Source organism: Diabrotica undecimpunctata, chromosome 1 (assembly GCF_040954645.1).
Source record: "Diabrotica undecimpunctata isolate CICGRU chromosome 1, icDiaUnde3, whole genome shotgun sequence".
NCBI lineage: Eukaryota > Metazoa > Arthropoda > Insecta > Coleoptera > Chrysomelidae > Diabrotica > Diabrotica undecimpunctata.
The window spans coordinates 24,966,974-24,983,886 of NC_092803.1; the positions used below are offsets into that span (position 1 = coordinate 24,966,974).

General features: G+C 33.7%; 1 protein-coding gene across 11 annotated transcripts in view; it reads right to left on the minus strand.

Moving 5' to 3' along the window:
- Positions 1 to 16,913, minus strand: part of LOC140446660 (uncharacterized) — a 710,626-nt gene that overhangs the window by 62,618 nt on the left and 631,095 nt on the right. For 8 of the 11 annotated variants that reach the window (XM_072539286.1, XM_072539281.1, XM_072539276.1 and 5 more), the window contains 5 exons: positions 8,302 to 8,481; positions 8,164 to 8,235; positions 8,059 to 8,103; positions 7,487 to 7,592; positions 7,160 to 7,239 (listed from right to left, as the gene is read on the minus strand). In XM_072539286.1, the coding sequence (XP_072395387.1) occupies positions 7,160 to 7,239; positions 7,487 to 7,592; positions 8,059 to 8,103; positions 8,164 to 8,235; positions 8,302 to 8,481 (483 nt within the window). The remainder of the gene's footprint in view (positions 1 to 7,159; positions 7,240 to 7,486; positions 7,593 to 8,058; positions 8,104 to 8,163; positions 8,236 to 8,301; positions 8,482 to 16,913) is intronic. The other 3 variants (XM_072539297.1, XM_072539283.1, XM_072539290.1) reach the window with 2 other exon arrangements.

A 16,913-nucleotide genomic window follows, 5' to 3' on the forward strand; every position in this document is an offset into this window, starting at 1 on the left:
TAAAGAAGTGTTGCATGTTGTGTGTATAGGCACCTCAAGTTAGTCTGAGTGAGAACACAGGAAAAAACTTTTCATAAACAATTATTAGGAGATATACTTAAATATATCCCATCAGAGGAGAAGGTTATAATAGCTGGTGATTTAAATGCACATCTGGGTCAATCTGATAGAAAATATGCAACAATACATAGCTGAGTAGGCTATTCAATTAACAATGATGGTTAACACATTCTTTCAAATATAGAAAGTCAAATTATCATATACAAAAATAGACAAAATCATTGTCGAATAAACTTTTTCATGACAAGAAAAGAAGATATACATGAATTTAAGAATTGTAAGGTAATAGTGAAACTTTATAAGTTACTTGTGCTGAACATTTAAGTAAGAATCAAAACTAATGTCTGGTGAATGTCAGGAAATAAGGAAGAAATTTTACTTAGAGCAAAAATGGTAAAATTTAAAAAAATATGTCTAGCATTACTAGAGATACTATAATTGAAATATTTGGAAAAGGCTCAGGAACTGAAAGCTATTTAAAATTTGGACTCAATATGGTCTCGCATCCTATTCAACAAAATTAATTCCAATATAAATTATTATATTTATATTCCAAAAAAAGTTATGTTGGCGCCCATAGATGTCAGATATTTTGATCAACTTACAGAAAAACTAAAACTAAACATATACTTACAGAGAAATAAACGTTGAAAATGTTAACAAAACGATGAAAAAAGTGTTAGGGGTCAATAAAGCGTGGTGAGCAAAAAAATCTATAGCTTGTGGGTTAATATACCCTACTATTAGTCTACTGGGCCTGAAACAAAGTCTATTAAGTATCTAAGAAATAAAAAATAATTGTTATCCAAGCTGCTAGAAATATCAATATAATATTTATAGTCCAGTCGTCAGAAAGTTGACCCCTAAAAATCATACGAACAAGCTGAATTTTGCCGAGAATATTTACTCCAAAAAAGATGCATAAAAGTTTACCACATTTACCCCTGGGTTTCCCCTTAAAACTCCCCTCGTGGGGGGGTAAAAACACAAAAATATCGATTTACCAAGAATCTGTAGTCCGTAGAAAAAAATATTTCAAATAAAAAATGTGATTTCAAACAAAAATGTTAATAAGCACTTTTTGTGTAGAATGAAACGTTCTTTCAGAAACAATGCTTGAAGCCACCATCGACGGTAAAAATTTGATATCTTTTGATCCAAATGTCCTATTGACAAAAATCAAGATGCGTTTTAACCCTCTGGCGGTCGCGCCGGCGGCAAACATACCGCACAATTTGTTTCAGACTGTATAACACAAGAAGCGCTGAATGTCCAACTCTCTAGTGCTAGATATTCCTTCCTTTCAGTGTGCACGAGCAGCTAGTGGAGTGTAGTCAGATTTTAAATCGCATCAAGTCCGTTGATATTACGTTTTTTGTGGGTGTGTTTGCGGTGCAGTTGCTGTTACGCAACCGATAATGTAAGTGTTTTATTTTTTACAATTTTTAAGATATTCTAAACGATTTTATGTTCTAGGAATCGAAGGAGTCTAAAACCTAACGAGTTGGAAAGGGAAGCAGAAAGAATTTCACGAGAATTACAAGAAGAAGCACGGTGAAAGTGAAATAGACACTGACGATGATGAGTGCATAGCGAGAGAAGTAGAATTTATAGTGAGAGAAGATCATGATAGTGAGTCCGAGCAATCTGCTAATGAAGATAATCATAAAGAATGCATATCTTCCTGGAGATTACAGATTTTTTATTGGACGAGATGATGAAAATGTTTTTTTATAAGCAAACCTCTTACATCATGTAAGACAAAGTCAAAACATATTGTTAAAATATTACCCGGACCAAAATTGTTGGCTGGAAACGCTTCAAACGGTGTGGAAGCATTTAGCTTATTCATCACTGATAAAATGATAGAAAACATTGTATCTAATACAAACGAATGTATTGAATTAAAAATGTACAAATATTCAAGAGACAGGGATTGTAGAGAAGTATCAAAATCTGAAATAAAGGCTCTCTTTGGAGCTTTACTTCTTATTGCTGTTAAAAAAGGAGCACACACAAACTGTGCCGAGCTCTGAGACACAGACGGAACGGGAATGAATCCATTGCGAGCACTTTTTAGCTACAACCCATTTTTATTTTTAGTTCGAGCAATAAGAATTGATGATTTACGTACTAGAGACGAGCGAAAAAAAAACTGATAAACTGACACCCATACGAGAATTTCATGAACAATTTGTCACGAATTGTAACTCTCATTTTAACTTAAGCGAATTTGTTACAAATGATGAAATGCTACACGCCTTTAGGGGAAGATGGAGATTCATTCAGTATATTCCGAATAACCCTGCTCGGTATGGAATTAAAATTTACGCACTATGCGATGCAAAAACTTTTTATACATACAACTTTGAAATACATTGCGGAAAACAAGTTCCTGGGCCATATTTACAATCAAATAAAGCCATTGATGTTGTTCAAAGATTGGTTGTTCCAATTGAAAAATCTAATAGAAACGTGACAACTGACAATTATTACAGTAGCTTCCCGTTAGCGGAATATCTGTTAGAAAAAGGACTCACATTTTTGGGAACTTTAAAAAAAAAAAAGAAGGAGATACCGCGAGAATTTTTAGAAACTAAATTCAGAGATCTTTAATCAAGCCTATTTGGTTTCCAATATGACAAGTGTCTAGTTTCAACGGTTCCAAAAAAAAAACAAGGTTGTACTATTTCTTTCCACGATACATGATGACAATCATGTGGACGAAGAAACCAAAAAATCCGCTGTAGAAGAACTACCCGGAGATAGCCTCTTTCATTATTTTATAGACATCTAGATATAGCATCAATAAATGCCTATGTTATTTTTAAATTTAATAACCTTAACATTAACAAACGACGAAGAGTACTTCTTAAAGATCTGGCATATGAACTTATAAATGACCACTAAAATTGAGAGCAACACTAAAAAATCTTCCTAAAGAAATGTATGTTTATTTGGAAAAATATAGAGATAATGACGAAATTGTTTAAGACATTGTCAAACCTGGAATTTGTTACTTTTGCGGGAAACACAGAAATATTCGCAAGAAAGCAATTTGTCAGCAGTGCAAAAATTACGTATGTAAGAAACATAGCCACATCTCTGTTAATTGTATCCATTGTGATAATAATGAATAAATGGAAAATAGCGATGAGTATGTTTTATTTGTAAGCATAGGTAACTTGTTTGTAATGGTAATAAATTAAATTTACAAACTAAAAACTTATTTTTTTTGTAAATACTGAAGAAAACAATGAAATGTCTTATTTAAAGATCTAAAAATCGAAACTATCTAATGCGGTGTAAAAGCCGCCACGCGACTTACCATTATAATGGGCGATTTCAACGCGAAAATGTACAAAAAACTAGAAGAAAACGAAAACTGTATTGGAGAATTTGGACATGGAGTAAGAAATGAAAGAGGAGATCTATTGGTTAACTATCTAGAAAACAACAAATTATTGGCCATGCACTCTTTCTTCAAGAAAAAACCACATAGAAAATGGACGTGGATGTCGCCAGATGGGAACACTAAAAATGAAATTGACTACATACTAACAAACAAAAAGAACATTTTCGAAGACGTCACAGTAATAAACTCAATCTCTACTGGTAGTGATCACAGAATGATACGGGCTAAAATAAGTATTAAACACAAAAAAGACAATATGTGCACTCTAAGAAAAAAGTCCACCCAGAAAAATTAAAGGAGAATAAAGGACAATACCAAAACAAATTAAGAACAGCTGAAGAACTAATGCTAACAAACCTAAATCTAGATCAACTAAACAAAGCCATGACTGAAGAACTTCTAAAGACTAGCTTAGAAGTAGTACCAGCAAAATCAGACAAAAAATCAAAACTAAGTGCCATATCTTTAGACATGCTACAACAACGGAGAAGCCTACTACAAGAAAATAAAAGAAATACAACTGAATACAAAACCCTTAATACAGAAATAAGAAGACATATAAAACAAGATTTCAAACGAGATCAAGAAGAACGAATCGAGAAGATTATAGAAGAAAACAGAAACTTAAGATCTATCAAGTCCCACATAGGAAGAAATAAAATCATAGAGATGGAAAATAAACAAGGTGTAATAGAAAAAAGCAGAACCCAAATATCTAAGATAACAAGGGAATATTATAGTGACCTCTACAGCTCTAAAAACAGTCCACCTGATACAACTCAATAAAACCTGAAAAAGAAAATAATTAATGTAAACTCTGAAATATTACCCCCATAACCGGAGAAGCAATAGAAAAAGCAATTGGAGATATGAAAAGAAATAAGGCTCCGGGAGACGATGAAATTCTAATTGAAATGTTAAAAGAAGGAGGGGAAAAGATAAAAGACTGCCTAAAGATACTTTTCAATAAATGTTTGTTTGAAGGACAAATACCGCAAGAGTGGAACAAGGCAAATACAATTCTGATATATAAGAAAGGAAATAGATCAAAATTAGCTAACTATAGACCAATATCTCTCTTGTCACAAATCTATAAAACTTTCACTAAGGTGAAACTAGACTAAACAACAAATTTGATGCATAACAACCAGTTGAACAGGCAGGATTTAGAAAGGGGTACAGCACAACCGACCACCTTCACACCCTTAAAATATAGATAGAAAAGACCAATGAATACAACCTTCCAATATACCTAGCGTTTGTTGACTATGAAAAAGCGTTTGACAGCATAGAACTATGGGCAGTGGAAGAAGCGCTAGTTAATGGCCGAATAGATTCACGGTACCGAATGTTAATCCACAATATATATCAAAACGCCACTATGAGAATTCAGCTAGACAGAGAGATGGAATAAAGAAAGATGACATTGAGCAAAGCGCAGGTCCAATGTGGAAAAGACAAACAGAAGACAGAGACAAATGGAGATAAATGGGAGAGGCCTATATTCAACACATGAATAGATTTTGGGCTATAGATAGATAGATAGATAACAAATATAAGGCATTTGAAATATGCATAAAAAACGCAGAATTTATTGTTTCACAGTTCAAACCACTGCATGTCACAGAAAATGGCTCCAAGAAGACAGTGTTGGGTGTAGTTTATAGCAAAAGTTTGGTTCTTTTCAAAAACGTACTAATTTCATTGAAAAAAAGTCTTAAACTTTTTAGATTGTTTTTATGTGAAAGTTTAAATCCAGCGTTTTTTAAAGATATTTCAAATGCGTCACATTTGTGCATCATGCTCTAGAGTCTAGGCTTTGAAGGTTAGGTTCTCATAATCACAACTTTATAGTATCCAGCCAATAAAAGGGAGATACTGTCTTGATTTCATGAGAATAAAAAAAATTGCAAGAATCGCGCCATGTTTATTTATTTAACACCTTTATAAAATCTAAGTTTACTTACAGCAAAATACAAAAACTGCATACGAAACTTTTTACCTTTAAAACGTTTCTTGATTTTTGTCGATACCACACTTCGATCAAAAGATATCGAATTTTTACCGTCGAGCTGTTACAAATTTTATTGTACATTGATTTCGCGCCCGTAACTGCCATTTAAAATCGACAGTCGCTTTAAGTGTTGTTTCCAAGAGAACGGTTTATTCTACACAAAAAGTGCTAATTAACATTTTTGTTTAAAACTAGCTTAGCTACATTTTTTACTACGGCGTACATATTCTTGGTAAATCGATTTTTTTGGTAAATCGTTTTTACACCCCTACGAGTGAGGTTTTAGGGGGAAGCCCAGGGGTAAAAGTGGTAAACTTTTTTGCATCTTTTTTGGGGTCTCCAAATTCATATTCTCAGAAAAATTCAGCTTGTTCTAATGATTTTTAGAGGTTGAGTAGCATTTTCGTCTCTGACGACTGGAGTATTAATCAACCAATTTAATGCAATATTTTAGAATGTTTCAAATATTTGTGTTCTACTTTCAAAAAATATTTAAGAAAAATAAATAATTTTGGTTAAGTCATGCTGAAAAAAGGTTTCTGTGATATAAATATATGTAAGAAGATAAAAAATTATAACCGATTGGTATTTTTCCAATAATAAAGGATCTTTTCGTTTTTAAATTTTTATTTGATTACTTTAAAGATGTCTTCCAGTTCAATATTCTCTTACAGTTTAATTCACAGCAACCCAATTGGTACTTTTTGTTAAGGTCCATATTAAATTCATGTCTGTAAAGTTAACATATCCATTTTATACTGCCGAATTCAGACCAACCCAACAATTAATTAGCAATAAAATTTGCCGCCGAGATGGGCCTTGATAGTTTTGAGCTAGGGGATGATGGTGTAGATGTTGGTGATTAGTTAATTTACTAATCAACAATATTTAATTAGCAATAAAATATTGGTGATTAGTTAATTTACTAATTAACAATATTTAATTAGCAATAAAATATGCCACCAAGATGGGCCCTGCACCCCTTTTTCTTGTCGAGATATAGCTATGGCTATCCTAGCTTTACCGTAAAAGTAGCACACCCATTGTTTCTCGGAAACGGCTACCGCAATAAATGTTTTTTTTTTCGTAATAAATTAGCAATAAATTAGCAATAAATTAGCAATAAATTAGCAATAAATTAGCAATAAATTAGCAATAAATAAACAATAAATTAGCAATCAATTACCAATAAATTAACAATAAATTAGGAAAAATTAGCAATAAATTGGCAATAAATTAGCAATAAATTAGCAATAAATTAGCAATAAATTAGCTATAAATTATGGTGTTGGTCTGAATTTGGCCTTATAAAATGAAGATGCTAACTTTAAAAACGTATTACGAAACGTATAAACGTAAGCTTCTTCTACGAAAAAAATATAGATATACATAAGTAACTAAAAAATAAACTTAAGGAGAAATATATGTAACATGCAGTTAGTTTTACAATCAATTACATGCAGAAGTGATAGAGCAAGAATGGTTGTAAGCTATTCAAGAAGTTTCATTGTTTGAAGCTATGCCATGAGATGTTTTGTTAGATTTTTAGCATGTCTTGATGTATTGAAATAGTACCATACTCATTTATTAATTAAGTGAAGCAGATGGATCTACTATTTAAACTTTTTAATACACCAAGACATCTCAAGCCTGTCAAAGATGTACAGTACCTTCTTGCCACGCCTTCCTCTTGCTCCCTTTTCACCAGGGGCCCCTGGAGGTCCTACAGGTCCTGGTTCTCCTTTATCACCTTTCAACATAGTTTTTAATACCGTTGAAAACGTGTCAAATTAAAGTAGGTCAAATTTTATACAGCACATGCCAATATTTGCATTTACAAAAATAATATAAACAGATTATAAAGTTAATATTATTGGCACATCCTGTATAGCAAAACTAGCTTAAAAAGTAATTAAATGAATCAGATCAATTAATAGTATACTAAACACTTAAAATGATCTATTTTGCTGAAAGTAAGGATAGCTTAAAAAATTCACCTGGTGGTCCTGGGGGACCTGGTGGACCTTCAATGATACCTGTGGGGAACTGGTCACCAGTTAGTGTTGTCGTAAGACCTCTTTCACCCTTATCTCCTTTGTCTCCCTGCAAAAACAGTACAAGTTTTATCTTGAAAATAAAAACAATACGTTTTTCATTATACTCAGTAGTATCTACATAGAACGAAGTATGTAATAGAAATACACTAATATGAATGAATAATAGGTATAGTTAATTACTCGACATTAGAAAATGTAAACGAACTAGAAATCCAGGAATTACTTCATTAGTAAATGAACGCGATATTAGGAAATGTAAGCGAACTAGTAATACAAGAATTACTACATTAGTAACATTTTTTTCCTAATATCCATACAAACAATCTCCAACTAGGAAGGAATATCAACAGAAATACAATTTATTAGTAAGATAAATGAAGAACATGAAACTTTTGCTGATTCGAAACCATCACCTCTCTCATGCTATCAGTAAGACCGCTACTACGTTTACTGCTTGTTAACCACAAAACTATCTCAGATTCTCTACCAATCATCTGTTTTTTGAGACTTACAGGCTTACCAGGTTCACCTTTGCTCCCATTTCTGCCGGGAACACCCTGCGACAACAAATAATATATGAAAAAACCTAATGACTATAAAAATTTAAATTATCTCACAGGCAAACCCATATGTCCTGGAAGTCCTGGATATCCTGAGACGCCCATTACTCCCGTTGGACCTCTCTCTCCCTAAAAGTGATGTATGAATAATGAAAAATTATCCTATAGTTTAAATATACACTTTAAATGTCTTACTTTTGGTCCGATCATACCATCCAGGCCGGGGGGTCCGGGTGGTCCCATTGGTCCCGACTCTCCTCGATCTCCAGCTGGTCCTGGCTCTCCAGGCATGCCTTGTCGACCATCGTGTCCAGGCATGCCTTCAGATCCTGGAGGACCTGGTGGTCCTGGTGGTCCTGGTTCACCAGGTTCACCCTACACAAGAAAAATAATGAAATATGTATGTATTTATATAAAATTACATAATATCGAAAATACTTAAAAGAAAGCTATAATCCGAAAGAAATAAAAGTTTGGAGTCCTTATAATAACTGTGTATTTGTGTGTCTTTAACACGTTCACTGCCACGTTGGTAACATAGGACCAACACCGATGCTGCGTCAGCAGGCCGCATTGCTTCTATGGGGCCAACATACATATAATTTGATGTACCAGGCCATGTTGGTCGCATGGGGTCAACACCTTTTCTAATAGCTGATGGGCCGTTGGAGCATATTTAACTATATACGATTGTAGAAATTGAGGAACATGGCCTAAAATCAATATTTACCACATACAATTTTTTAATCATAATGAAAAACGTGGTTCCTATTGAAAAATGAACCCTATAAAAACGTAATACTCGCTTTAAAATAAACTTTATTTAACAAATAAACGTGTTTGCATGAATAAAATAATAGCTAAACATTACTCGCTATACAAAAAATAAATGTTTTTATCTTATTTAATTTTTATGAAGTTCATTAAAACAAGATATTCACAAAAATGGCTAGTTTTGTTCATTGCATATTGGCTTTCATACTCTTCACTGTTCTTCTTATAATAATTTTTGCACATTGCATTTGCACTTTCTTTGCTGATGTTTACTTCCATCTGTTTTCCATTCAATAACGTGATAAACAGTTGGTGTAGGTATTTGTCTATCTGAATTTATTTTTTCATTTTGTGTCACTAGATGCTTCACTATCTGCTTTTTAAAATCTGTCACTGGCATATTTTCCCTAGTTACAAGATTGTATAAAATATAAGAATTTACCATAGATATCGTTAATAAAAGTTCGAAAGCTACTTTCCTAAACCACTTTCCTAAGCTTTTATTTAGAGGACTAGAGTATGCCTCTAGTAGGTCGGATAAATCAACTGCTGTTTTGCCTTTGTTATAGTCTAATACTACTTTTGGTTTTGGCTTAGTTTACCTATTACATAATACTTCTTGCATGTCGTTCTTTTCATACGGCGGCCCAGTGGAGCTCAGTGTAAAATATATGTTCGTCATGGGTGCAAAATGTTAAAAACATCTCTGGCAGCGAACGTGTTAATGATTTTTTTACATACACAAGTATTTAGCGATAATTTATAGCGATAATAACAATAAGAAAGTGTTGAAACAATTAAATAAGCAAACATTTTTTCCTGGAAGGCAGTAATAAGGATATTACGTTGAGTAACAAATATTTAAACTAAAATCATTGCCTGTAGTGTCCATTAAACTTAAAAAGGCGCTCATAAATTTTTATCATTTTTGCTATGTACGAGTAAATATACGACCGAATTCTTTTTCCTTTCAAAACCTTAATTTCAGTCCAACGCTAGTAGCACGTCTAACAAAAAATTCTCGCTGTGATACAAATTTATATCTCTAATTAAAACCGCGAAACTTGTCGAATATGGTAGTGTGCTAAAAGTTATGATATGACATCAACTACTCACCCTAAAACCAAATTATGCTGGGGATATTTTCGTGACGATAGGAAGTAAAAAGAGAAAAGCAATTTTGTCGGTAAATAATTTCAACAGTAAATTCGTCGGGGGTTGCCAAGTTTACATATTTTCCGGACTTCAAGGAATAATGCTTAATTTTATTTCTGGTATGCACGACAAATTAACGAATACGCTGATGCAATATCTTTCATAAAAATTGCAGCCTCCCTTAAATATTCGTTCTTAATTTCTACCCACGAATGCCTGATATTCGCTTTTCTGTGCTATGTTATACCGTCCTTTTACACCATCTTAAGTTTGTACGTCTTCTTGGTCTCTTGACGCGTCTTGAACCACAGTGTAATTCTAGTGGACCATCTATTGTCAGTTCTTCTCACTAAATGTCACGCCCACTGCCATTTTAAAGATTTAATTCTCTGGATTACATCAGTGACCTTGGTTTTCTGTCTGTTGCATTCTATCATTTTTCGATCTCTCTTTGTTATACCTAGCATGCATCGCTCAGTTAACCTTTGAGTGACTTTGAGATTCGCTCTTATCTCTTTATTTAGTGTCCAAGTTTCGCAGCCGTATGTCATGATTAGTAGTAGGTATACACTGATAGAATGCTTTCTTTTTTAGGTGGAGTGGCATCTTCGAATTGAATATAGCTGCAACTACAGTAGGTATACCTTCTCGCTTATTGTCTCAAGTGCAGTGTTGTTTATTATAACATCTTGGACATCCACTAGCTCGTTGTACATGGTTTTTGTTTTTGTCAAGTTCATTTTTAGGCTAACTTTATTGCTAGCTGCATTTAGGTCGCTTATAAGTTCTTATAATTTTGCAGGATTATTAGTAATCAGAACGATGTCTTCTCCATATCTCCCTATTAGAAGGACATTCTGAGGACAGAGGAGAAGACATTCTGAACGACAATGGTCAAAGATTAATAGATAATAGAATAATTTTTGCGAGGCACATTCTTTGAAAATATTAAATGGTTTCTTCCCCCATAAGAATATACACAAATTTACATGGACGCAGCCTACCAGGAATTTAAAATCAATAATTGACTATTTCATTCAGCGTAAAGATTCTAAACTAAAAACGAAGGACGTGAAGGTGTTTAGAGGGCCAAAATGTGGAAGTGACCACCATATGATTATTGCAAAAGTAATGGTGGCATTTAAGAGAGAACAATCAAGTCACAAAAATGATGAAGTAACAGACATAGGAACAACCATAGAAAACATAAAATATAACCTGGAAAGCTTTAAACAAGATTCGACAAAGTTCTTGTATAAAATTAGAATAGCTCAGAAAATAAAAAATATAGACACAAAGGACTTAGACCCTGAAAGTCTGTATGAGGTAATTAAAAAATATATTCATGAAGCGGCAAATGAAGCACTGGGAAAAGTTGAAAATCGGAAAAAAGGAAAACATGAATGGTTGTCAACGGAACTAGAAGAGAAAGTTCTCAAGAAAAAATAAGCATATCACATATGGCTTCAATCCAAAGATCCTCAAGACAGAGAAATATACACTAAATGGAATAGAGAAGTTAAAAAAGACGTGGATAAGGCGTAAAATATAAACTGGGAGACTAAGTGTGATGAAGTGGACAGATTTATGGGTGGAACAAAAGTGGCACAGGCTTGGAAAACATTAAAGCAGTTTAGGAAAAATGAGAAAAATGAAGACAACATTTCTCTCATAAAGTTAAATGAATGGGAAGAATATTATACGAAACCGCTGAAAGAGGATGGAGTAGAGTACAGATGGGAAAAGATAAGGGAATTAATAGACAACAGAGATGAAAGACAGGAAATCCCTATAATAACATTATTTGAATTGACGAAAACTTTAAAAGAGGTTAAAAACATAAAAGCCGCAGGGCCTGGAGACATTCCCATAGAGCTGGTTAAATATGGGCCAACTGCACTTTTAGAATTAATAGTAGACCTTTTCAATAAATGTATGTGTTCAGACCAGGAAATTCCTAAAGATTGGAATAAATCTTATATAAGCTCCATATATAAGAGAGGGAATAAAAGAGACTGTTCCAATTATAGAGGTATTAGTGTGACGAGCTCTGTGGGCCGGTTGTACGGCTGAATATTAAAGAAGAGGGTTGAAAGACAGATACAGGATATTGAAGAACAAAGCGGCTTTCGTACCGGGAGATCCTGCCTTGATAAAATATATCCTACGACAAATAATTGAAAAGCGTGTCGAAAGAAGTAGAGAGACCCATTTAGAAGTAGAGAGAGAGCGATATATAAATTGTACAAAAATGCAGTTAGTTGTGTAAAAATTGGAACCAGAACCTCAAATGAATTTAAAGTCACTAAAGGCCTAAAGCAAGGATGCTGTTTGTCACCGACACTCTTTAAAATATACGTCCAAGAAGCATTGAGGAATTGGAGAAATAAATGTAGATTTATGGGCATCGAAGTGGGACAAGAAACTCTGTATACATTGTTGTTTGCAGATGATCAGGTGGTGGTTGCAACCGATGAGGAAGATATAAATTATATGAATCGAAAATTATTTGAGGAATATGCCAAATGGGGGCTTACTGTAAACATAAGCAAAACAGAATATTTAAAAATTGGAGGAAATACCACAGATCTGAGGCTTGAAAACGCAGTCATAAAAGGCTGCAACCAGTATAAATATCTAGGAAGCATCATATCAGCAGATGGCAGAGTTAAGATAGATGTACAAAACCGAATAACCCAAGGGAAAAAATGCATACGAATACTGAATTCATTACTGTGGTCTAATAAAATAAAGATGCATACCAAACTTCGCGTATACAGAGCAATTGTAGAACCAATTACCACATATGGTGCCGAATGTTGGACGATGACAAAGAATGAACGAGATAAAGTAGACGTTGTGGAAATGGATTATCTTAGAAGGTCATGTCGAGTATCGAGAATGGAAAGAATCAGAAATGAGGAAATACGAAACCGTACAGGAATTAGAGATACTCTTTCAGATAGAATACAAGGAAGGCAATTACAATGGTATGGTTACATGATGAGAATGGAGGAGGAGCGGTGGCCAAAGAAAGCCTTAATGTATGTTCCGCCAGAAAGAATGAAAAGGGGAAGACCACCAAATTCCTGGAGAAGAGAAATTACAAAAACAATGCAATCTAGAGGCTTAGAAGAGGGAGATTGGAGAGATAGGAAAAGATGGAGGCTGAAATGCGGGAAGCGGCAATCGCCGTAGGACCCCCGTTATAATGATGATGAGAACGATGTCGTCTGCAAATCTTAGATGGCTGAGGTATTTTCCATCAATTAATAGGCTTTTGTTTTTCCAATTTATTTTGCTGAATATATTTTCCAAAGTTGCAGTGAAGAGCTTTGGTGATATTGCGTCTCCTTGTCAGACGCCTTTAGTAGTGGAAAATTCTGGAGTGTTTTCAGAAATTTTAACCTTGGCTTTTGCTTGTCTGAATATATTTGCTTAAGTTTCTATGTAAGGTTTATCAATGTCTTGGTTGGCCAAAGCTTCTATTACTGCCTTGGGATATATAAAATCGAAAGCCATCTCGAAATCTATGAAAGTTAATGCTAGCGGTATTTCATATTCTTTAGCTCTACTCATTAGTTCTCGAAGCGCATGGATCTGATCCAGGGTACTGAATCCACTTCTGAAACCAGCTTGCTCTCTTAGCTGTGCAGCAACTAATGCATTTGTTAATCTGCTGTTGATGATCTTTGTGAATATTTTGTATACGATTGGTAGCAGACTTATAGGTCTGTAATTTTTATTATCTTCTTTGCTAACTTATGAATAAGAATTATGTTTGCAGTATTCCAATGGTCTGCATTCCGGTGGTATGCATCTGTATCTTAGGCAGTTCGTAAATCTGCCTGCTATTGATTCCAGGTTTTATTTCAAGACTTATGGTACATTTTCTTGGTTACTGATTACTTCTTCAAGTGTTTCAGGGGCTTTGTATAGTTCGTTGTAGAATTTGGTCACGGGTTGTATTATTTCATTTCGGGCTGTAATTCTGGTGTTTGGTTTGTTAGAGTAACGATTTGCTTTTTTCCCAATGATAAATGATTCTCTTGTTTTTTATAGTTTTTTCTGTTTTCGATTGCATTTTCTACCAGTTTTTCATTGTAATTTTTTATCTCTTCCTTGATACATTTTTTTATTGTCTTACAAAGTTCTGTGTATTGTATTCTCTTAATGTTGCTATTTACTTTCATTTCTATTGTTTGTTTTAGCATTATTTTGGTTTTATCAGACTGTCTGTTATTTTCATTTTGTTGTTATGGGCCTCCGATTTCTATGGCACTGTCATCGATGATTTCCGTTAAGATCTGTCGATTTGGTCATGTCAACTTTCAACAATTGTTCTTTGGTAGTGATCTGAGTTTTCTTTTAGACTGTTAATATTTATACAGGTTACTGTTGATTGTGTGATTCATTTTATTCTTTCTAATTTCATATCTAGAACAATTTTTGCTCTGATTAGTCTATGGTCGCTGCTTCTTTGAAATTTATTTAACACACTGGCATCTTTTATTATAGCAATTTTGTTGGTTAGAATGAAGCCAATTTCGTTCTAAGTGGTTCCATTTGGTGCTACCGAAGTCCATTTTCTTTTCGATTTATTCTCAAGAAATGTATTTGCAAAATGCATGTTTTGGTAGTGTGCAAACTGAACCAGTCTTTCTCCAATTTCATTTCTCACACCTACTCCATACTTTCCCATGACTTGTTCCTTGCCGTTTCTCTTTCCTACTTTACGGTTAAGTTACCAATTAAATACTTAAAGTGACTTGTATTGTTATTTAATCCTTTCTAAAGCCGAAATCCTATATCTTTCTATTTTATATAAGAAGCCGAATTTTGACACAGAACTTAGCTAAACGAAGACAAAATACCGAGCAATCAATAATATAGAGCATAATCTAAACAAACGGGCTCTGAAATATATCACATAAGGAAATAATGCATACAGCAAACAGCGAAATGAGAAGAATGCCACATCGACAATATACATACTTATACTATAATTTTTTTATATACTAACACTGATGGAAACTTTCCATATTGTTCCGTTTTTTTCTTCATTATTCTTCCTTCTGCTCTTTAATAACCTCTAGATTTTATCAATATACGCTTTTATGTCAATATGAATATCACTACCTTATACAGTGTGGAAACCACTTATGGAATAAAATTGTTTGTGTCCTTGTTATAGAAAATAATAAAAAACTCCTGGACACGTTAACTTTCTAATCCCTAATCTAATTCTAATTCCTAATTAAAAGCAAATTTCTTGCAGAAATAAAAATGAAATATTTAACTGAGACCCACCGAATTGAAATTTAGTGATGATCGGTTGCGGAGAGAATTATAGAAGTCAAGTTGAAATAGCAAACTTATTTAATCAGAGGTATCATCAGTTGCCTAATATTGCACAAGGTACTGTGTCCAAAATTTATGCACAATTCAGAGAACTTGGACATGTCAAACCACTTAAAAGGAAACCGAACTTCATTGAAGATGAAGTGAAAGTGAATATTTTGATAAATGTCGCAGAGAATCCAACGTCAAGTTCACGTCAAATTGCACGTCACAATAATATGAGTCACACAACTGTCCTAAGGTGTCTCCATAAGGAAAAACTTCATCCATATAAATTGACTTTTATGCAGGAGCTAACAGAAGACGATCCAGATCTTAGAATGGATTTCTGCAAAAGAATGATGGATAAACTTAACAAAAATGAAATAGCTCTTAGCACAATTCTTTTTTATAATGTATCAACATTTACATTGAACGGAGAGGTAAACCGACAGAACTGTAGATATTGGTCAGTATTATAGGAGATCATATTATTGGTCCTATATTTTTAGATGGTAATTTGACAGCGGAAAAATATTTAAGCATGCTAAGAGACGATGTTCTTCCTCAGTTCGCTAACTTATATCCCAGTCCAATAGATTCGACCCTACCGCATGAAACTGTCTGGTTCCAGCAGGACGGTGCAACACCCCATTATGCTTTAATGGTGAGAAATTACTTGAATGAAATCTTCTTCAATAAATGGATTGGACGAAGGGGTACTATTGAGTGGCCAGCTAGGTCGCCAGATCTTACGCCTTTGGATTTTTTTCTGTGGGGTTATCTCAAGAACAAAGTATGTATATGCAACACAACCAACTAGCATTGAAGACCTCAAAGGAAGGATAACTACAGAAATACGGAATATTTCACCTCAAACTTTAAACAAAGTTTGGGACGAGTTTTATAGGAGACTGTGTTATGTCCAACAACAAGGTGGAGAACATTTTGAGCATTTATTTTAATGTAATCCTATCAATTACCTCAAGTATTCTATGAATTGATTGCCTTGAAGAAAATTATACTCAATTAAAAAATTTCACCTTGTATTATTCATAATAGACCCTACATGATAGTTCGTTGGGTTCAGGTTATTAAGGAGCTTTTAAAAATATAAAAATATACAGGGTGTTTCATTTAAAATACAGATTATGGACTATGCCAGACTTGCGTGAATCACCCTGTACATTCAAATTTATGTTTAAAAAGCGCACATTTAAATTTAAAAGTAAAGGTATCTCAACGTTTTTTATTATTTTCTAAAGGACACAAACAATTTTATTCCATAAGTGGTTTCCACACTGTATATATATATATTTATGTTTGTTAGTAATAGATTAATCTTTTTCCATATTCGCTCCGTGCGTGACTGACGCGACACCTACCGCCTTCATCTGACAGTTTTGGACCTACCAATTTTCAGGTTAAACATATGACATATGTTTGACATTGTTAAATACATGCGAAATGACAATTATTAATAATTAACGTTTTAATTATATTTTTTCAGTTTATGTACAAAATAAATGTAGTATTAA